The sequence below is a fragment of the Psammomys obesus genome, unplaced genomic scaffold (genome assembly GCF_907164565.1).
Source record: "Psammomys obesus unplaced genomic scaffold, mPsaObe1.curated_primary_1811, whole genome shotgun sequence".
NCBI lineage: Eukaryota > Metazoa > Chordata > Mammalia > Rodentia > Muridae > Psammomys > Psammomys obesus.
The window spans coordinates 5,321,118-5,344,119 of record NW_026594462.1 but is presented as its reverse complement, the minus strand read 5'-3'; the positions used below and the strand labels follow the sequence as shown (position 1 = coordinate 5,344,119).

Sequence of the window (23,002 nt, the reverse complement as noted above, 5' to 3'; positions counted from 1 at the left end):
GGTACTCCCAGGATGACAGCTGGTATCAACTTTCACTGGCTAAGGAATCTCTAGGAAATATCACATTAAAGGAGTAAGAAGTGATTCACTAACTCCAGTGGAAATGTCTACAAAGTGGTCCCTGAAATGAGTCTGAGAATTAGCATCTAGTCCAAAGGCAGCAGGCCCAGTGATAGTGGCATACCTTCAGGAAACACAAAAAGTACAAAACTGTATTTAGGAATATAATCCTACAGGTAAATAAGGACTATTGCACTTGGAGTGAAGTGTGCTAGGAACACTGGAGTCTTTCACAGGCCACTTAAAACTACACAGGTGCAGTCCTTTAAAAGAGTAAAATGAGCGGGGTGTCCTGGCATACACCTGTCTGATCCCAGCACCAGAGAGGCTGAACTTAAGAACCACATACATGTTCAAGGGCAGTCTGGGCTACCCAGTGAGATTTTCTAAACTATGGTGTTTTTTCATTCACAGTAGCCGGTTCTAGAAGTGCAGTGGTGGCAGGCACTAGTGCCACCAACCCAAGGAGGAGGAACACTGAAGAACTGAAGAGTACTTTGAAATAGTTTTATTGGCTCATAAGACCTTTGCATATAAAAAAAATACCCAAATCACTATGCAGTATTAAATCACAATTACATTTTCTCTTACCAATTGGAACTACCCAGAATATACATTTTTTTAAAAGAAAAAAAAAAAAAAGCCTACTGAACAGAATTTTGAAATGACATTATGACTTAAATACTATGACAAAATAGATAATTCCTTATAACATTAATTAATTGCACAAAGCTGCCAGGTATTTTCATAAGCATAATCATTGCACAGAGTGCAAATGAACACAATTTCAATGGTACACATTTAGCTGAAGTAACCACCTTCATCTATGGAACTCTTAATTTCTGGCACAAAATGTTGGTCTGTTTTAACTTTCCCCAGGCAACCAACTCCAAGATCCAGTGACTTCTGGCCCTCCTCAAGGTACAAGCATCCTACTCATGTCCTAAGAGTCAACACCGTCTCTGCTTGAAGAAGTCAACTCCTCTCAGTTCCTCAGGCAGGTAGTCCTGGTCCACAGGCTCACTGTACATGGGGTTGTACTTGTAGCCTTTGCCATAGCCCAAATCCTTCATCAGCCTGGTGGGTGCATTCCTCAGGTGCAGGGGTACAGGAGGCAGGGGCCCCTGGTGATTCCGCAGGCAGGCTTTTACATTGTTATAGGCACTGTGCACCTCAATGGACTTTGGGGCTCTGGCAAAATAGACCACACACTGGGCCAGAAGCACCTAGGACACAGAAGGGCAGATGCCATGAAGTTCTGTTTGGCAGAGTACTTTGATTCCTCCTAGCTAATTCTTAGCTGATGTCCATGTTTGTTTGTCTATTTAAATTAATTTTTATAGCCTCCCTTTCCATTAGTCTGGACAGTTAGTAACAATGGAGAAAGTCCTATGAGGTGAGAGGAAAGCCAGACCAGTGGTTCTCACCCTAAGAACATCTCATAATCAGATCTTCCCCCGATTCATAAAGCAAATGAGTGGGAAGCTGGCCTGCATAGAGGTGAACTCGCAGCTTCCTGTCCCCAGAAAGCCTAGAACACTTCTGATCCTCAGGATAGTTTAAAAACATGGCCTTGTTTCTGGTAACAGTCCTATAATTTTAGTCACGCAGGAGGCTGAGGCAGGAAGGTCTTGGGCTCAAGGCCTGCCTGGCTAGAGAATGGGTTAAGGGTTATTTTGAACAACTTGTAAGACCCCTTTTCAAAAAGTTAAAACAGGACTGTGAAAATAGCACTGTGGTGTAGTACCTGACTAGTAATACAAGCTCTGGGTTCAAGCCTCAGTGTTATAAAAACAAAACCAGGCCACAACCTTACTGATAGGAAGCTCTTATCTCTCTAGGAGGCTAAGATTCTATATAACGAAGTATATAAGCTGAGCAGCTTGCTTAGTGTGCCTAATGCACCTGTGATGAAGGCAGGACCTATATTCAAATCCACAAAGAACAAGACACAGAGAGAAAGAGATTTGCAAAGAACTGAGTTGATATCTTACCTCACACTCAGGCATGCCTATAAAGTGACAGCCTTGGTAGGCAGCAACTGCTTGTGCTAATGCTGACGGATCTGCCAGACCTGTCATATATAAAGAGACAAAGTGAAGTTTAAGTCACAGCACACCATTGTTCTGACCTGTAAAGGATGTTTTTGCAACCAACAACCACTATTGCATGCAGACTTAGGGACAGAACACCCACCACAATTATACAGATTTATCTGTGATTTCCAACCACATTAAGCAAGAACTATTTATTGAGCTACTGTTGGTGTCAAAAAATGGCCTCTTTTGGAGAAATACATTCTAGTAGGAAAAAGAAGAGACTACATATGACAGAATGAAGGTCTAAAGGCCATGAAGCCATTATAAGGATGGATATATTAAAACATGGAATCTACTAAGAGAAGAAAAAAAAAAAAAAAAACTTTTCTGATCTTTGTCTTGAATGGTGTTCAGAATCTTCTACAGCAAGAACCCACTAGCCAATGGAAACCTTAACATCTGGCTGCAAAGCAAACCAAAAATAGCTCTCGTATTTCAATATTATGAATATTGAGAGATCACCTCCAAAGGAACAGAAGCAGGGACTTTCTGAACAGTCAAAGCACATGCACATGAAGCAAAAGACCACTGAGCTCAAGACAAGTCTTCTTTTTCCCTGCCTATTCTGCATGATTACATGACATTAGAGTAAGCACACACCCCCTTCTCAGAACCCCAACCCCACACAGACTCTACTCCACTCACCAATGTCCTCGCTGGCAAACCTTACCAGCCTCCTGGCCACGTAGAGTGGGTCCTCCCCTCCCTCAAGCATCCGTGCCAGCCAATACAGGGAGGCATTCTGGTCAGAGCCACGCATAGCCTTGTGTAAGGCAGAGATGCAGTTGTAATGTTCTTCTCCTGTACACCAGAGAGAGCACTGTCACGTGACTGTCTTATGAGCCTACATAATACACAAAATAGCTCTAAAGCAGGCCCCAGTCATGCTGGGCAAGACAGGCATGGCAGCTGCCCTCCAGCCATACTCAGTGGGGCAAAACCTGGATTAGCCCCACACTCACTCAGAGCCCCATAGCACAATCCTGTTCAGAAGAGAAATTCCTGATGGCTGTACACACTGAGGACATACAGACACAGAGGCTGGCAAAGGAAATGGAGAGCACAGGCACTCTCAAGCATGATCTCTACCACAGCGGATTGTCAGAGACAAGAGAGAGAGGAGAGATTATCTCATGTCCTGGTTCCATCTTCTGCCCACAAAGTCTATTTGAGTCATCCTGGTCATAGTCATCAGGATGGAGGGAAAGTGGCCAAGACAGCTGATACAGCCCATTTGTTCCTCAGTGTCACTGCCAGCTGACACCCTGATATCTGAAGCCCATGGTCATTAAACCATAGACTGTGTGGGGACATTTGTGAGGCACGATCTGAGGGTATTGACAAATCAACTAGACTCTTATCCTGAAAGTACTGTAGCTCATCCTCACCATTTGGCCTCAGTTCATCTTTAATCCTAGATCTACAAGCAAACAAATTAGCAAAATATGCTTTAGAAAAAACATTTAAGGTCAGGAAATAGCAGCTAGACAGTTGTCAAAAATAAGCAGTACTCTTTATACATGTTTCATGCCTATCTGACATCCTCTCATGTAAGTTTAAGGACATGACACCTGAGAAGGGAAAGTATGCTGGTTCTAAGTCCTTACAGAGAAGCACCTGCTCTGCAGTCATCATGAGCCACATCAACAATGCCACTGTGTTCTGGTGGGCACAGCACTCTGGCTCCAGGAACAAATCCCAGCAGCTGCTAAGATGACATGTGGTCTCCGAACGGAGTGGCAAGAAACTGGTTTACCCAAGGGAAAACATCTAATGGGCTGATTGTGGGGTCCCCCAAACTCCAAACCCTAAGGAAACCCAAGCCAGGTCAAGGGCACAAATCCAATTACTGAACTTTTCTGAATAAGCAGTATCTCCTATCTGGGTCTTCTCTAGTGAAGTGAGCCATGGCCCCTGACTGGAAGTGTCCTGGGTGATCTACACAGCTTTGGCTCCTTTTCTGCCCTTCTGGTTTGGGCACTCTGAACGCTGCTCTCTCTGTAGGGAATGGCCTAGGTTTGGGAAGGGATAGGTAACCACCTCTAGTCCACTCTCTACCTGTCAATCTATACCCCCTAACATAGCTTACCCATCTTTACTGGGTTAACACGAGAGGTAAGCCATCTGTACAGTACAGTGAACTAAAAGCACAGGCTCTGACCCAAGGTAGTCTGGACCTAAACCTTAAACTCACTAGCAATGCAGACTATGGCAAGTTCTTCATGTCTCAGGGTTCTTACTGGGTAAAAAGTGGTTGTTCTAAACACACAGGCCTTATACAGAGCAAACACTACAGAAGAACTAAACTTGTTAGTGTTAATTATGAGCCTGACTAGTAATAAGTCTATTTTTGTTTGTATTACATACTGCTTAATAGTTGGAGATTTTATATATTAATCTAAAAGGATGAGGTCAGTGTAAGTCAGACCATTTATTCTCATTCAGCAATTCCTTCACTCTGATGTAGACACATCTGATCTAGTTATTGGATCTTAATAGTGGGCAACTGTGTAGTTTGTGACGTTGAAAGAAATAATAATAATAATAATGATAATAATAATAATGATAATAATAATAATAATAATAATGATGCCTTCTAAGGGTAGTTTTTTTGCTTGTTTTGGTCTCATCAGAGTTATAAAAAGTCCCAAGAGTCTAAGCTGACACATTTCCAGGGAAATGGTTCTACAATTTTTATTTCTGGAACAACCTGTAAAAGTACATTTCTTGAGAATGTGAATGAAATTTGCATGTCTAATGATCCCCTGTGGAACAGACATGCTGATATGGGTGGGCAGTGTAAGCACACAATACAAACGGGCATGATGTATGGGGTCTTCAAGGTTGTGCTACCAAGTAGCTTCCACTGCCTTCAGCTCCTCCTGGGACAGCAAAGAGGTACTAAGAAGGTCCTCCTTCATACACAGCTCTCTAAGGCAGAATACCTCCTAGAGTCTCCGGTCAATAACATGTCTAGATAGAGTGACTTAGTGACTCCGTGAGGCTGGTATGAAGGCACATTCATGCAGTCAGTGAGGAAGCACATCTTCTTGGGAAGTAAATAAAGTTGGATTTTAGGATCGGATTTAGTACATGCTTTGTGAACTGAGATGACTTATGTAAAGTAGGGATAATATTAACAAGCTACCATCTAAAGTTGAAAAAAAAAAAAAAACCTGTAAAGCACTCAAAGATCATTCATGAATGTTCTATGGATTTTCACTAGTGGCCTGATAAATGTAAAAGACAGTGCAGTCAAAGGAAAGGCTCTGGAACACTCACAAGGGGAGATGAAGACTATTGCTACTGGACTTCCGGAAAAGGGTGGGTGAGAATGTGTTCACTTCTGAAAAACGTTCAATTTGCTCTCATCTCATATTTGGTTAAAAGCGAAGTAGGGTGCTATGGCTAGATGTCTTACTTACCAGAGTTTTTCAAGGACCGAGAAGACATTCAAGGGAGAGCATGTGAAAGGGACTCTAGGCTGGGGCCTAGCACAATACAGATGGGATGAGGTGTCCAATGTGTCCTCGGCACTATTTACACCACACAGTACTATCAGCTAGGAGTACTTTGGTCACTCAAGATGTGCAGCAAGCCAGCTCACTCATGAGCCAGGACCAGAGTCATTCTACAGCCCCTCCCCAATTCTCTAGCCTATAAGGAGAATGCTCATTATCAAGAAATGCCAGAATGGAGCCTTAGGCAATGTGAGACCTACAAGGTTCAATTATCAGCTTCTTTTTCTGGCAGGACTTTGAAAGGCATGGAAACTCCACTCTGTAGTTATGCAACATGATACCATCCAGAGTTGCACAAATGTTCTAGAATAACAGTTCAGTCTAATCTTCAGTAAGCCATCTTCATCTCTACCTTTCATACAAAAGTTACAAATATGCTGTGCTTATGATATTTAATATTGCGAGCTCACAGATTTAATAAGAGCTGGGATATCTGCCACCTATAAACATTTTTCTACAAAAACACCTAGTACACACTGCAAAATTAAGTTTCAGATCTACTACAGACTAGCAAAATCCTGTAAACTTAACTTTTAGACTAAAAATGAAGGATTTTTAACTCTCAAAGCAGTAATTCTTGACTCCCTTATTGACTTTGTAAGTGACCGCAAGAATCATTGTCCACTGAATTCATGGCCTTTTAAGCTGCAATGTTCTACCAGGTGCTACCAAACAGCAAGAGGAAATCCGTATCTTACAACCTTGTAAGATGAAAGGCAAGCCTCTGATTCAAACTCCTCAGCTCTCATTGATTCTTATCAAGGCAGCTTGTTTACGCCTGTCTGAAGTTCAGCTCTGTGTAGGAGGCTTACTTTTATTAAAATACACAAGTTAAGTTAAGAATTTGGGGCTTGCTTTGGACCCGGCTGAAGGTCAGAGGCTGGAAATGAACTGTGGACACACATTTGGCCCTGCAGCTCTGCTTTTCCCGTATTTCAATTCCTTACCTGCACGGTCATATAAAATGTGAGAGCGCTGTAGGCCTTCTTTCACATCGTTCTCAGTAATCAGAACTCGACTCGGAGAATAAGTTTGACCACTCTTCTTACAGAACATCTTTCTAGAGCTTAGCCTGGCCAGCACTGCCAGTTGCAGCCCATTCAAGCCAGTCCGGGCATCACCATCACTGAGGTAAGCCAGAGTGTCCACTGCTTTATCTTCTATGAAGACAGAGGGCCTGCAATAGAGACCAGTGTTCATTGCCAGTACATTCAAGTCTCACCTTCTCATTTTGGAACACATCTTAAATTAAACTTTAGCTTCACAAAGCATTCTAATTCAAAGGTTTTACTATTTATTCTGAATTCATATTGTTAACATAATTTAGCATCAGACTAAGAATTGACCGTATTTCCTACGTCCTGAGGGTATGTCATTATATGAGCTACAGGGTATCTCTACTGAACTGGGCTGAAAAGCCTCTTGAAGGGAAGGAGGGGACCCAGCCTGTATGCTGCAGTCAACATTGTGTATGGAACTATCTACCCACCCACAAAAGTAATGTCTAATGCTTTAAAAACAGCCTCTGTGGAAGAAGAGAAACAAAAATAAACCCAGCAAATTTTATTTGAAAAAAGCCATAATGAAACTTAATTCTTTGTATGATAATAAAAATAATTTTTTAAAAAATGACATTCTTTTCTTTACCAAAGGTATCCTAGATTTCTGGTTATTTGTTATGTGTCTTAGAGTTTCCATTGTGTGATTAAACACCACAACCAAAAGTAACTTGAGGAAAAAAGTTTATTTCATCTTACAGTTTTAAGATAACAGTCCATCACTGAAGGAAGTCAGGGCAGCAATTCAGGGCAGCAAATGAAACAGCAGCCATACGGGAATGCTGCTTACTGCCTTGCTCTCCATGGTTTCCTCAGCCTGCTTTCTTATACAACTGAGGACAACCTGCCCAGGGGTTGCCATGGCACTGCCTCCCATAGGCTAGGTACTCCCTCATCTGGCATTAATCAAGAAAATACTCTACAGATTTTCCTAGAGGCAATGTGTATGCAGGCATTTCATCTCTTCCCAAATGACTCCAGTGTGTTAAGTTGACAAAAAAAAAAAAGCAAAAACACTATAGTTCTCATCATGTAGTTTTTTCTAACACTGCTTTCTTCTCAGATCTTAAGGACCACATGAGTCCTGCAGCTCTCATGACAGGCCTTTTTCCTTTTTAATGGCAGCTCCAATCAGCAGACATTTCACCAGAAGATTCAACATATCCAGACTACACCATTACCATTCTGCAGAGCCTAGGAAGCATTTATCGACTAGAGATGGGATTAGAGATGGGATTTTTCTGAAAGACGAATTAAAAGAAAATCAGAAGACATATACTGAACAAAACGTGTAAAGCAAGGGCCACAATCAGATGGGTGCAGCCCACTGCGCCTGAGTCAGAAGGGCATGTCAAGGAGGAAGGGGATGGAAAGAACAAAAAAATGCCTGACTACCTCCTTTTTGCCTTCGAACTAATAAAAGCAGTGTCTTCCATCTCCTAGGAAAGCCCCCTAGCGACACAAAAAGTGGGAGTTCTAAACCGTGAGATGAGCTGTTGACGACCATTCTCACCTTAGCGTCCCCAATAAATGCTGAGTGTAATAACTGAGAATGTCATTTTTGAAATTATTTGCACTATCCTACAAAGCTGTCATCCAGGGGCAGCAGAAGTGGAGTCTATCCTGCTGCTGCAGTCCGATGCCTGGGGGATAACAGGCATTCCGTGTCTGTGTAATGAGTGGAGTAATTTATTAAGCTTCCTTACTATCTCATGGTGAGACACTCATTTCTTAAAAAAAAAAAAAAAAAAAAAAAAGCATTAGAAAACAAAACTCCTATCTCTATCAACCACAGATAACAACCACGTTGTCATTTGTTAATTTCCCTTTGTGATTCAACCAGCCATTAACAACCTAATTTTTTTCTTTTTTTTAATGTAATGTTTTTTTAAACTTATTTATTTATTTATTTATTTATCTATCTATTAGTTACATTTTATTAACTCTGTATCCCAGCTGTATCCCATTCCCTCATTCCCTCCCAAACTCTCCCTCCCTACCTCATCTCCTGCCTGCCCCTTTCTAAGTCCACTAATTGGGGAGGACCTCCTCCCCTTTCATCTGATCCTGTTTTATCAGGTATCTTCAGGACTGGCTGCAAAGTCCTCCTCTGTGGCCTAGCAGGACTGCTCCTCCTTTGGGGGGAGGCCAAAGTGCCTGCCATTGAGTTCCTGTCAGAAATAGTCCCTGTTAACAACCTAATTTTTTAAATAATTTATTTTATGTACATTGATGTTTTGACTGTATGTCTGTCTGTATGAGGGTGTCAGATCCCTTGGAACAGGAGTTACAGAGAGTTGTGAGCTGCCATGTGGTTGCTGGAAATTGAACCTGGATCCTCTGGATGAGTAGCCAGTGTTCTTAACCGCTGAGCTATATCTCTCCAGCCCCAGTATAGCTAATTTTTAAAGTACAATTGGAATTACACTGTATAGTTTTACATTCTTCAAATAAATAGCTGCTCAGACCTCATTTCTAAAGCAAATACATGTTATATTAAACCTACAAAAAGTCAAAGGATAGAAGCCACACAAAGCTGGACTTTAAAATTAGCACTGTGGCACATATTCCTTCTATGATTGTGTCCTTTATTGCTTCAAAGATTTATAAATAGCACACTGTAACTAGGGCTTCAAGAGCGGACATGGGTACTCTTGGAGAAACTAAGCCCCGCCCTCCTTTAGACATTTAAACTCTTAAGCAAAGTATGTGTGCGTGCACATGCCTACATATGTGTATGCATGCACAAGCGCACGTGCACATGTACACGCCCATGCGTACACTAGTGCATGTGGAGGCCTGAGGTTGATACACAGTAATTCCCCAGCTGCTACCCAACTTCTATATTGAACCCAGAGCTTGCCTATGGGACTAATCTAGACAGCTGTCAGTACAGGTTCTAACAGGTCATTCTACTACTCCAGTCTGGAGTCACCACTCCTTCATCCCTGTAAGTATGATTCATATTCATATTCAGCCCTGTCCAGAGTATTTTAAAAATAATAAATCTGTCAGCAACTCTGTCCAAATAATGAAAGGGGGGTTGCTGATGGCATTCAACGGTCATAAACAAATCACAAAATGAAACTCTCCCCTTAAGAACACTGTACAGGAAGTCCTAAGGTTGTACCCACCACTCAGGTATGCCCTAACTCATGCTTTTATAAGCTGCAGAAGAGTAGCAGTAACACAAGGTGTATTAAAATACTCTGGGGCAGCGAGAAAGATCAACAAGTAAAGGTGGATGGAGAGTGAGCAAGTCTGGAGACATGAGGTTAATTCTGAAAACCACATAAAGAAAGAACCAACTCCACAAAGTTGTCTGGCCTCCCATATGCTCCACGATACACATCACTCACACACCCACACACACTCTCTTTCTCACACACACACAAATACAAAATAAAACATTTAGGGGCTGGAGAGATGGCTCAGTGGGTGAGAGCATGTAACACACTTGCAGAGGAGCTGAGTTCAGTTCCTAGAACCAATGTGGCACAGCTCACAGCCATCTTTAACTCCTGCTCTAAGGGCTCCGACGCCTGTTCTCGTCCAGCACCTGCATACCCATACAATGCACGAGCCCACACAGTGACAAATTATTAATAGTAGTAGTAGTAGTAGTAGTAGTATCTTTAAAATTACTAAAATTTAAAAATAAAATACCCTATGATTGAATGAGTTGAGGAAAGTAAAGTAAAACAAGAGCCAGTGAGATGGTTATGTGGGCAAATACGCTTGCTGCCAAGCCACGGTCTGAGATACCCACACGGAAGGACAGAACTGATTCTAAGAAGTTGCCCGCTGTCCTTCACATGCATGCTCACACACAAGAGGTGAGGATATTTCAGTTCGGAAGGAAACTTCAAAAGTTAAAGAGAATTAATTGGGGGTAAAATCTACTTTAGATTTAGAGTGACCAACATTTCATAGTATCCTCCTGAGAGAGGTAACTCCATGGTAGGTCATCTAATTGTGTGCATGAGGTCCTGTTAACAGCGGTGTGAGAGGGGGAGTGAAACAACATTTATAGCTCTCTTGTTTTGGGGTGATGGGTTTATCTTGTTTGGGATTCCCAGATTCTAGAGAAGAGCCATTACTCCGACACCACAACTTACCTAAGGACAAGCACCTCATTCACCTTTCATCCTGCTCTTAAAACCCTGCCTAGCTGGACAGCCATATAACATTCTGGTTTTCATCCTACCCTCTTATCTCCACAGAGATGCACACTTATGTGGTTCACAAACTGCTTCATCAGAGGTCTTCTATATACAGGCAAGTTCTGTTATCATGGATCTGAAGTCTTTACCAGCAACAAGTAGTACAGGTTAAGAGCTATAGTTTATACTCTCAGTCTCAACAGTACACAGAGCACCAACCACAGACCACACTCGGCATCGACCCCAAATTAACCAAGCACACAGAGAACATGCTTTCTTCTTTCTGTCATTTAATCAGTGTGTGTTCATTATCGAACATATCATATCCAAAATAGGTTTATAATCCCAGCATCTGGGAAGTAGAAATCACTACAGATCAAGTTCAAGGCTAGCCTGGCTACATGAGACTCTGTCTCAAATAACCAAAATTTAGATAGACACATAGATAGATAGATAGATAGATAGATAGATAGACAGACAGACAGACAGACAGACAGACAGACAGACAGACAGACAAATAGAAAAAACAAAGACTCCTTCTTCTTTTTTGAGATAGGGTCAAATGTATCACAAGCTAGCTTTGACCTATACAGCTTAGGATGACCTTGAACTTTGTATCGTTCTGCCTCTACCTCATGAGTGCTGAATTACAGGCATATGTCACAAAACCCAATTTTTGCAGTGCTGGGGATCAAACCCAGGACGACTTCATGCTAGGAAGTCACTCTGCCATGTGAGTTATAGTCCAAGGCAACGAAGACTTTTAATATTTTTTCTATTGCCATTCCTGAGCGTATGTTTCCATTAGTGTGTGTCCTTTGTTTGTATTGTTTTAAACAAATAACGACACCCATCTCATCATTAGGCAAATAAGCTTTCATCTTTAGTTTAAAAAAAAAAAATTACATGTACACTAAACAATTGTCTTAAAATAATTTTAGCCAGGTGGTGGTTGGGCACACCTTTAATCCCAGCTCTCAGCAGGGAGAAGCAGGTGGATGTCTAAATTCAAGACCAGACTGGCCTACAGAGTGATTTCCAGAACAGCTAGGCCTATATGGGGAAACTCTGCCTTGAAAATAAATAAATAATAATAACAACAACAACTTTAAGAATTATCACCAACTTAAGTTCGACCTGTGTACCTCTCCTGTATACTCAGGGTGTACAAATTCTTGGATGAAAAGGGTCACTAGTGTATACAGCTTAAGTGGCTCTCTTGTACAGATGAGCAAAGCAGTGGACTCCGAGGCCTTTGCTCATCTGGCTTTTATCTACATGCTCTCTACGGGCACAGGAACGCACTTTTCAACACCCAGCCAATATCTAACATACGCAGGACTCTCAATGCCTCAGGAATGCTTGCATTAAAGGCCTAAGGATTTTTTTTTTTTAAGCATGCAGGCTAGAGTGGAGATACCTGGAGTTTATTAGCTAAGCAATTGAGAAGATCTGAGTAGGAACTCCAGCACCAAAACAAGCAAGAAACTGAAATATTTCTGCCCTGTTGTAATGGAGATGTGAGAACTCAGTTTTGCAAATACGGTCAAATGGCATAAGCAACACCTGGAGCAGTCCTAGATGTCATATTACTATTTCATGTACAGCCTTCAACAGTCTAGAATTTCTCTGTACATGTTCTAGTTTCTATCTAGAGCACCAAAATTCAACACATCAACACAAATGCACAGTCTTCCCAGAGAGGAGGCAATGACGGGGGTCAGTCTTTTTTTTTCTTGCTAGTTTAGTGTAACCAAACCTGATTAACGTGTGATAGAACAGATACACAGTTGATGCCAGTAAACAGAGTTCAGGTGAAAGCAAAATTTTATCCACAATAACTGAAAGACAAAAATCATGCTTGGCAATTGAATGGCACCCACTTCTTTCAGGAAGTCACCTAAATGTGTTTGGTTTTCTGTGACCTATGACATCTCTAACTTCTTGTCAGAAATGCTAGCAAGTGGGCCAATTAATGGAACTAATAATAATACTTACTTTACTAAGTTTACAGAAGATAAAAAGGGATAGTTTTACTAAAGAAAAGTTCTCATACCTGGCCAATTATTTCCTATGAAGGACATGAAGAATAAACCATGTCTCTCATCTTAAAAGCTAGGATCCCGTCACACCCTACCTAATCACCAAGCACATAAAATATGCTTGACAGGGTGCTGAGGATATCGTTTGCAGGAAGGTGGAGGACAGAAGCAGCAAGCAAGAATAAAAAGAAGCCATAACTAGGATCAACTCTAAAGGAATCACAGGAGACAATAAGACCTGTTAGATATGGGAGGTCTGCATTGACTGCCATCAAACCATTTCAGCAGTATCTGACTCTTAGTTCTTAATTTTCACACTTTAAAAGCCTGCAGATCACCTAGAAACCTCTCACAGCACAGAACCTCTCCTCATGAGGATGAGCACCACAGTTCTACTGACCTCATTTCATCATGGCAAAGCAGTGTGTGGGAAATCTAAGGGGACTTGGACAGCTCAGTCCTATAAAGTGTCATGAAATGCAAATGACCCTGAATATGCAGGACATAAAATTATAGGCTATTAGAACAACCAGCACACAGGATAAATATAGTCTCCTAAAGCTTAAACAAGTTTCTTTTCTTTGCTTTTCCCTTTTCAATTTGCCTTTACCACATGCTGACATGAGTCTTCAGTTGGCCCATGGATTTTCTCTGCATCCTCAAATTCCAATAATCTTTGAAAAAAAAATAATTTTGTTTTAACTAAACATGTGCAGATCTTTTTTTCCTTGTCCCTAGTCCCTAAACAACAGAGCATAACAACTCTGAATAGAGCATTTTTATCATATTAGGCATTATATTCTAGGGAGGGTGAAAGCATAGCTCAGTAGTAAAACATTTCTCTGTCATGAACACAATATTGAGTTCACTGAAAAAAAAAAATTTTAAACAGAAAAACAACAATTTATTCAGAATTTAAAGTACATGGGAGAACGTGTGTAGATTTAATACAAACACTGTATCTTTTTATATAAGAACATAAGTTCCTGTATCTTCATTTGTGAAGGATCCTGGAACTAATCCCCTATAGAGACTAAGAGATTAGATCAGATACAAAGACCTGAGACCCAGCCCACAAGAGCGCAATGGTTGGATGCCAGCAGATCCCAAACTTTTTTTCTGGCCACAGTCCTAACTCTACTAACTCTACATTCCATCATAACTCTACTCTACAATGAAGCAACCTCATTCTACCCAGGGATCCTGGGCCAACTATTTCAAGGCTTTCACAAAGCATGGAGGCAGCATTCTTCCTACATGTAAGACAGGAGCAAATGGGAGAATCCAGACATAGGGAGAAACTGTTGAAACCTAAAACCTGAAAGTACAACTATGCCTTGTACTTTAATCCTTACTGAAAAGTGGCCCCAGAACTTGGCCTTGGAGCAACCACAAGCAGCTGTCTGGTCCACAGCATGAGGAGGTAGGCAATGGCTTCTCCTCAGACCACCCTATGTTCTACTGCATTATTTCAGTCAGTATATAAACAAATGACTTCTGAAGAACATTTCTAACAATAAAGGAAAACCTCTGACCCAAGAAATCAAATGGATTAACCATGACAAAAGCTACAGGGTGGTCATGATGCAGAGCTAATCAACAAAAGGAATAAGACAGCCTCTTAAACATATGTCACTTTCTGTTAACACTTCTTTACTTTCATGGAAATGAGTTTTGGAGTATGCAAAATGTTTTAAGTAACTGTATGGGCAGTTACATTAAGCCTTCCCCAATACTTTGAAAATAGAAATCTGAATCTAATACAAATCTCCAAAGATTAAGTATGTATCAATTTCTTTTATTTAGTGAGTGACTTAAAGCCTTTAAAAGAAGGCTTCCTATAGTCTTTCTAAACCTTTAAAACAAATAAACAAGAAAAAAGCATGAAGCATAAAAGCAAATGCCCAGGTAGCTAAAATAACAAAGCAATATTAAAGCTCAAAGAGATGTAGACACACCTATCAATAGCCACAAGATGCACCTTAAGAGAAGGGAACCCCGAGGGAGGTCTTGCGGGCAGGGCAGGATAAAGCACTTTCCTTCTCTTTAATTTTCCTCGCAGGCAGATCAACAGTTTTCTGCCTCCACCCCCTCCACTGGCTGAGGCCCAGCCCTCTTGGGCCCTCTGCCAAGAGATTCTCAGAGAGCTGTGGGCACCCAGGGGCTGTGCACAATCTACTTACTCAGAGCTGCAGTTGCTGCTGTGGCTCAGAGGGTCAGTAGGACGGCTAGAGTCTAGGACGTGGATTCCCAGGGAGTTGATCGCTCTCATTAAAATCGTCACCATTGCCTCTACTGGAAGCTTTTCAAGAACAATTACCCGGCAGCGGCTCAGAAGAGCAGCATTGACTTGGAAGGAAGGGTTCTCGGTGGTTGCGCCAATCAGTGTGATCGTCCCACATTCCACGTGAGGAAGGAAAGTGTCCTAATCATGGGAGGAAAAGAGAAGAAAGGGATTCCACCCAACAGCCATGGGCAGAAGCCTACGTAAGTTGTCTACCTCCTCTTTCATTTTCTAATTTTACCTTTTCAGGATACTCATCAACATTGATTGATTTCATATATCCCTCTTGGTTAGTATGTGTAAAACTCAACTTTCGGGTGCCAGTACCTAAGTGTGGTCTCTTGCTGGAAGAATATGGTAGAATACCTACCTCAAAGTACAATTCCAACAGTTTCAACATAAACTACTTCCTTGCTTAGAAAAGTACCTTCTACCCAATGCTGAGCTATACATAGTGCATGTACATGCACACCAGCTCTTTTGAGAAGGCCACAGTGTTACTATTTCCAAAATGTTCTTCCCCTATAAGTATTCAATCATCATGTTCTTAACAAACCACCAGACATTGTCTAAAGGGGAAATGCCAAGTCAGTGGTCCTGTATGAAACCTTTAGGTCAGCATCAGGCAGAACTCCTAAGTGTTGCTTTATGCAAAAAGATTCAAATCAGGAAAAAAAGGTTTATTAGTTTTGGGAAGTATTTCTACCTGTAGTTAAAAAGCTCTGACGACAACAATAAAAACAGTGTGCCTGAAAAAAATTTTTTTCTGTTTAGGTAATTTAAAAAGTTTTCTTTATAAAAACAAATTTATCGTTTTTATTTCTTAAGGCTTTTTAAAATAGAGCATTAATATTTACCTTGACAAGAGCTAGAAGGCATGAAGAATAGAAAATAATCTTAACATGAAAATACTGGAGAAAGATAAAGCTAAACTTCGAGGGGAGTGTGTGTGCAGTTAGAATCCAGGGTTTTCATAAGGTAGATAAGCGCTTTGTACACCAGCCCTAACTAATAACCTTTAGATTTGAGTTCAACTGGTCACAATGTCTTTTTAGATTAAAAGCCTCTAAAAGTTGGAAACTGGATCAAAAGACCCTTTTCTTCCACAGGCAGCTCAGAGATATAGCAATCATTTCATTTATCAGAGGGAGAGAGAATTCTCTTGTCATCTAAAAATACTAAAGAAAGAAAAAAATGGGCTTGAAGTTGGGTGGTAAGCCTGTATGTCTTGAGAATAATTAACATTTGTTTCACGTGTATATTGTTTTATGCTTCTCAACATGATCTCACATTCTATGTATCTTATTTTATGTACTTAATATCTAAAAAACAGTAAAAAGTTAATATACCTGCTGAGATTTATTGAACCGATGAATCTCATCAATAAAAAGGATGGTTTTTCTTTTGAAAAAGCTCTTTTCATTCTGAGCTTGCTTTATGACATCTCGCACGTCATTTGTCTTAGCATTTGTTGCAGATAATGTCACAAACCTTATGCTGTGCTTCTTGCTGTTGTTGGCTATGATGTGGGCCAAGGTGGTCTAGAAAAAAAGGAGTTTGAAAAACTCATCAGAAGGACTGGGCAGCAAGCATAGGTACCACAAACAGTATCATAACTACTTAACCAAATATACTGGACATGGAAGAATGCTGAAGGATAGACTATACAATTAAAAAAAAAAAAACAAACAAAACTAAAGCATTACAATGAAAATAGGAAGACAGTTAAATCTTAGGCCAATTCTGCCACCTCCTCTCCCTCCTTAACTCCTTTTGATTCTTTTTTGGTGGACTCTTTAAGATCTATGAATCCCAATAAAGAATGGCAGTCTTGATTTAGCAAAGCCAGGGTGACAGCTGTGACCTCTCACCGAAGAGAAAATTCTTTCGCCTTTGGCCAAGAGTATAATGCTGAAGGCCCTGGGATAAGAGTTTATCCCAGAACCTAGCTCAAATGGGAAGCCAGCAGATCAGCTGAGAAAAGCAAAATGAAGGAGTTCTGAGGGCAATGGTAAACAGGTAGCAAGTGACATGGCTATATGCCACTTCTGAACGTCCACTCTAGAAGAAAATTAAAAGCAGCAACTTGATCTTATTAGTACTTACCAGAAAACAAAGGACTCAAGAAAAACTTTTTTTTAAAAAAAGAATTTATTTTATGTATATGGGTGTTTTGCCAGCATGCATGTCTGCACCAAGTCTGTGCCTTGTGCCCTGGGAAGTCAGAAGAGGATGTCAGATCTTCTGGAAGAGGGCATTGGATCCCCTGGAACTGCAGTTAACGGTGGGTATGAGCCACCATGCAGGTGCTGAAAATTGAGCCTAGGTCCTCTGGAAGAGCAACCAGTGCTCTTAATTGCTATCTCTTCTCAGGTCCTCAAGAAAAACTCTTGATTCAGTATCTGGCACTTAATGGGTGCTCAATAAACACCTATTTCCTTCCATTACTAATACTGTTAGCAATTCAGTATTGAAAACAGGACAAAAGAAAGAGAAGGCTGCTTACTGAATGACAAACTGTTACTGAATAGAAAGATAGTACTTTATTTTCTAAAAGTTATACAGCTGAGTATCATTAGACACTGGCCGCTTGGTAACAAGTCTCAGTTTACCTGTGCCTTTTGGATTTAGGCTCCCTTGTCATATAGGCTTGTGACTATCACCAACTGCCTCAGTGAGCAGCCTTGGCCCAGTAAATCTCTTGCAATCAGTACTCCATGACTCACCACTCATCTCCCTGCAGACCTTTTCAAAGCCTGCAAGCATCAATAGCTGAACATTCTCATGTTGTTACACAGATGTCAGAATTACTACCAATGCTACAGACCAAGCCCCTAAATGGTGTAACCAATAGATCTGGGAGGGGTGGGCAAATGTTAGCAACTAAACAATTAGCATGTTATTTTGGAGGCTGGAGGTGTAGCTCAATGATAGATCTCAAGCACCAGAGCTAAAATAAATAGATAGATAGATAGATAGATAGATAGATAGATAGATAGATAGATAGATAGATAAGTAAATAAGCAAATCAATGAATGAATGAATAAATCAATGAATGAATGAATGAATGAATGAATTAATGTATGTCATCTGGGGTCCATTTGATTTGTGCTTGACCAGAGAGAACACGAGTACAAGGAGGTACAAAAGGAATGATGTATTCCAGAAAATAAAGAGGTGTGGCTGAGAGATGAGCTGCAAAGAAAAACAGTATAAACATCAGGAATGTGCCTGTGTATGAAGCAGTCTGAACCTTAAATAGAGAAGGCTCCTCTCTATTTACATTCCTAGGCTCATTCTTTATCATCCATAGGACTAGGCATCCTATAAACAGGACTGTCACTTCACATTATCTCAACTACTCTTTCTGTGGCCTGTTCTTTAAACTCATGGTATCCTAAACAATCTCCTATGGCCCTGACACGATGATACACAGAACAGGACAATAAAACATTGGTGTTTTTCCAAGTAGCAGGCAGTAAGAGAAAGTTATAGAAATGCCTGTTGAAAATGATGCACAGAAGGGAGATTTCTTTTAGTTCCAAAAACCAGTTAGAATAAACCAAGTAGTGGGAGGCAAAGGAAGTATAATAGGAAGACTTTAATTACTTTTCCACAACAAATGAAGCATACACAATGTTTCTTCCCCAATGTTTGCAGCACGCCCTATGCTTGGAATTAGGTCACTACAAATCAGGGAAGTGGGGGTTCGTGGGAACACAGAGATAGCTCAAATCCCAGTCCACATCTTCGCCTAAACCAAGAAACTGGCATTTTCCTTTGGAAAACGCCCAGCAAGGGGGTCTTGGGAATCGGGGGGAAATGATATACTTGCTAGCTCATTACAAACTCGGCTCACGCACCAAGGACCGCGCCCCCAAGCCTCAGACTCCTGAGGAGGGGTCAGGAATTCCGAGGACCGCACCCGGCTTAGAACGCGTCCTGGGCCCCTCTGCAAGAGCGGCACTCACCTTGCCGCAACCTGGCGGGCCCCACAGGATGAGTGAGGGGATCTCGTTGGTCTCCAGCAGCGAGCGGAGCAGAGTCTCCTGCCCCACGGCCCTGCTCTGCCCGATGTAGTCCTGCAGGGTGTCGGGACGCATCTTGTCCGCCAGCGGTTTGCCCTCCAGCATCTGTCGGATCTCCTCGGCCGCCAGCGCCCGGGGATGCGCACGGCCGGCGCTGACTCCGAACGAAGCATCGGCGGCGTCCGCGTCCCAGTGCCCGGGGTCGTCCTCCCCGTCCACGTCCGCGTCGCCATCGCCGTCCACCCCCGCCTCCTCCTCTTCCTGCGCCTCCGCCTCGTCCCAGCTGCGCGGAGATGCACTGCCCGCCGCCGCCGCGGCCGCTGGCCTCTTCCCCAAGCCCTTCCTGGCCGGGCTGCTGGAGCGGGCCACCGGGAAGTCCGGGATGAGGCGCGCGCCACTGGGCGTGGGCGGTGCGTCGTAGCTCTCCCGGCTCTCGGTCTCGCCGCCGTCGTCGCCGTCCTCGCCCTCACCCTCGCTGCTCTCGGCCGCCGTCGGGGTGGCGGGCTGCTTCAGCGCCGAGCTCTCCGACAGCCGACGCCGCTTGGCGCCGGGCGGCGAGGGCCCCTTGGCCCGCTCCCCGGCGCGGTGCGGCCCGGCCGCTGGCTCCGCGTGCCCCGCGGGGTGCAGCAGTAGGCAGCGGTCCAGGTGCGAGTTGATATGCGCGGCGGGCATCATCTGCTGGCACACGGGGCACTGCACCTGGTGCAGCTGCGACAGGAAGGGGTCGTCTTCCGGCCCGCTCACCTCCATGGTGGCAGCGTCCCTTCCCGGCGCCCGCGCGGCTGCACCTGTCCCTGAGAACGCCGATGCCCGCCGCTAGGCCCCGTGCCGCGCGACCCTCGCTCGGGGAGGCAGCAGGACGCGCACGGACCGAGGGAGGGCGCCGCTCATGCCTCACGTCCCGAGCTCCCGCGTCAACTCGCCCTCGGCCGGCAGCTGGCAACGCCTCGCTCGTCGTGTCGGGAAGTGTAGTCCACAGCGGGCAGAATAGTCCGCAGCCGTTTGCCCCAATAGCCGCCGGCAGTTTTCCGCGTTGCACTCTGGGAATTGTAGTTCACTTTCACTTAACCGGGCCTCTTTTTTTTTTTTCCCGTCGCTGGGAATGGCCTGTCGGAGGCGCTGCTTGAACAGGAGTGGTGCGCGTGCGCACGCCTGCTCAGTGCTGGGGTGGAAAACAGCCGCCTTCCGCCCTTCGAGTAGCAGGAAAGCAGAGAGCAACTCAGGAACCTGGCTTTCCAGGATTTTGGCGTTCTGGGTGTTGAACCAGAGTGACACTGTAGTCAGGGAGAATTATTTTTAATAAAACGAAAACGAACTGCAAGTACCCCAGAGGTGCCTAGAAAACTGGAGAAAGGTCTTCCCCAGCCTGGAATGAACAAGCAGCTACACAGGTGGACAAAAAGTTCTGCTTAGAAGGCTGTTCAAGGAAATGTAAATAAAAGGGTTCCTCTCCTCCGTCTCCTCCTTTATTTTTACTTTAGGGCCTGTCACCCAAAGTACTTGCGTAAGAGATATGTCATAGCTGATATAATAGCTGCAAACTGGAAAATAAGCATTGTGTCCCCATAACAAAACGATGGCAGGCAGCCCTTAAAGGTGAATTGTAGCAGAAAGGAACAGGAAATGAGTTCCATAGACATTTATAAAATATTCCCTGGGTGTGGTGCTGCATACCTTTAATACAGGTACTCAGGACGGACAGACAGTTGGATCTCTGAGTTCCAAGCTGGCCAGTGCTACATAATGAGGCCTTGTCTCAAATTTTTATTTTTACTTTTGTTAAAAACAAACAAAAAAGTAGTTGTGGTATTTTACATCTATGTATTACTGATTATGATTTTATTATGCGTTTCTGTAAGTCACTCCTTTAAAAGATGCGTACAGAGGCTAGAGAGGTGGCTCGGTGATTTTAAAAGCACTTGGCGGCTCTTGCAGAAGACCCACGTTCAATTTGTAGCACCCTCATGGTGGCTCACAACTGTAAACTCCACTTTCAGAGGCTCTGCCTCCTTCTGGCCTCTAGGGACACTGCACCTAGATGGTGCACAACCATTCATGCAGGCAAAAGACATACATACAAAAGTGATAAACCTTTAAAAGACACATAAATACACACATGTAGATTGTGAGGAGTGAGACTTCTTAAGTTGCTAAGGCTGGAATTCTCCTCAACCTCTCAAATACCATGGGGTACTGAAAATATCAAACTTTCGTTACTGTGTTGTTGATAATCAGAACTTAAATATATTAAGAGAAAATGAAGACTTCTAGGAACCTTGACAAAAAGTGAGTTTTTGTTTAATCTACTACCCAACAGCATACCATCAAGAGCTACTATAAAAACTCTTATTTGCTTTTTTTTTTCCACTGAAGGTTTAATTATCTTAGTCTATGAAGTAAACTGGCAATAGCTAATGTGAAGTGAAACTACAAATTCTGTTACATACCTAAGATCTGAGAATATTAAACTCAATGATGAACAAAATGGCTGGTTCATATAGGAAGTAGGGTTTCAGGGGTAAAGAAAAATGGTCCAGTCTCTGGGAGACCCCTTTTTAGTTCCTGTTGATGTTGTTGTGATATATATTTGATCCCAAAGACAAGAATAGAGTTGACCATTTGAATGTACTATGTGGTGAAAATTCACTATATTTAATTTCAAGTTATCCAGAATTGAGTGAATCACAGTGTGGCCCTCGGTAAATCTGCTTAACTTCTAACTCTGTTTCCAAATATTAAGGAAGAACAATGACCTTACGGTCCATGTGAGAACTGAATGAATAAAATTAGTATAATGCCCCTTCCTGCATTTCTTCTCAAATCTTAGCTCTCTGAAGTTCAAGGTTTTCTCCACTAGATGGCGATAGTACAAAAATAAAGCATACCAGCAAGGACTGAAAAAAAAAAAAAAAAAAACAAAAACAAAACCCTTTTTATTTTGTATTGCCTAGCCAAACTTTGTTTTTGAATCAACATAAATACAAATGCATGTAAACACTGTTGTAAAATTACAGAAAATTCGATGCATTCACACCAAAAACCTAGACGATTTTCCCCTTTAAGAAGTCACTGAGGGTTTTCAGCGGTCCTTGAGTGCTTACTTTGAGCTGTGTACACTTTCTTCCTGCCTCAGAGTCAGGGTGGGAACCACGGAGTCATTAGAGGCTGGAATGGACCTTCTGATTCGGCAGTTCGATGAGCATTACCAGGATGTGACCCTGCTGTGCTTGGACAGGGGTGGACTGTGAGCTTCCTCTACCTTGTCTGCCCCCTCGTGTTCATGTTCAAGTCTAGGTAATCCCACATGGCAAGCATCTCAGCCATCTTCAGCCACCTTCATCAAAGCTGCCTCTGGGATCATCTGCAGCCGTTGTTCCATGATCCCCCTACCCTACCCAAGGCTCACGTTTCTTTCTCTTCATCCTCTTGATTCTATGGCACATTGAGTATCACATTTATTCCAATACATTATAGATATCTTTCTTGGTACTGCAAGTAGGACCTTTAAACTCTTCCCCTACCTTTATTGATATTAAAAAAAAATGCATGGATTTTGAAGAGTCAATTTCTTTCATACTTGTGACTTCCTAGTAGTTTCAAGTGCTTTTAGGTTGACACTGGTAATACCAGCCCACGGTCTCATGCACATAAAAGCCAAGGCTATGGCATCTGGTTTTGTAAAACAGAAAGCTCCTCTGTTAAAGAGAAACTTATGCCGACACAAGAAGCATGTTCAAATCCACACAC

At 42.5% G+C, this 23,002-nt stretch overlaps 1 protein-coding gene across 1 annotated transcript; it reads right to left on the bottom strand.

Annotated features, from left to right (window-relative positions):
* Positions 1–567: 567 nt before the first annotated feature.
* On the bottom strand, positions 568–20,221 carry Wrnip1 (WRN helicase interacting protein 1). The gene is made up of 7 exons (XM_055619092.1): positions 19,199–20,221; positions 16,577–16,768; positions 15,127–15,368; positions 6,628–6,857; positions 2,805–2,960; positions 2,055–2,134; positions 568–1,286 (listed from the first exon to the last, which is right to left on the bottom strand). Exons 1-7 carry the CDS (start codon positions 20,003–20,005, stop codon positions 1,011–1,013), a joined length of 1,983 nt encoding a protein of 660 aa, XP_055475067.1. The 5' UTR covers positions 20,006–20,221; the 3' UTR covers positions 568–1,010.
* Positions 20,222–23,002: the final 2,781 nt, after the last annotated feature.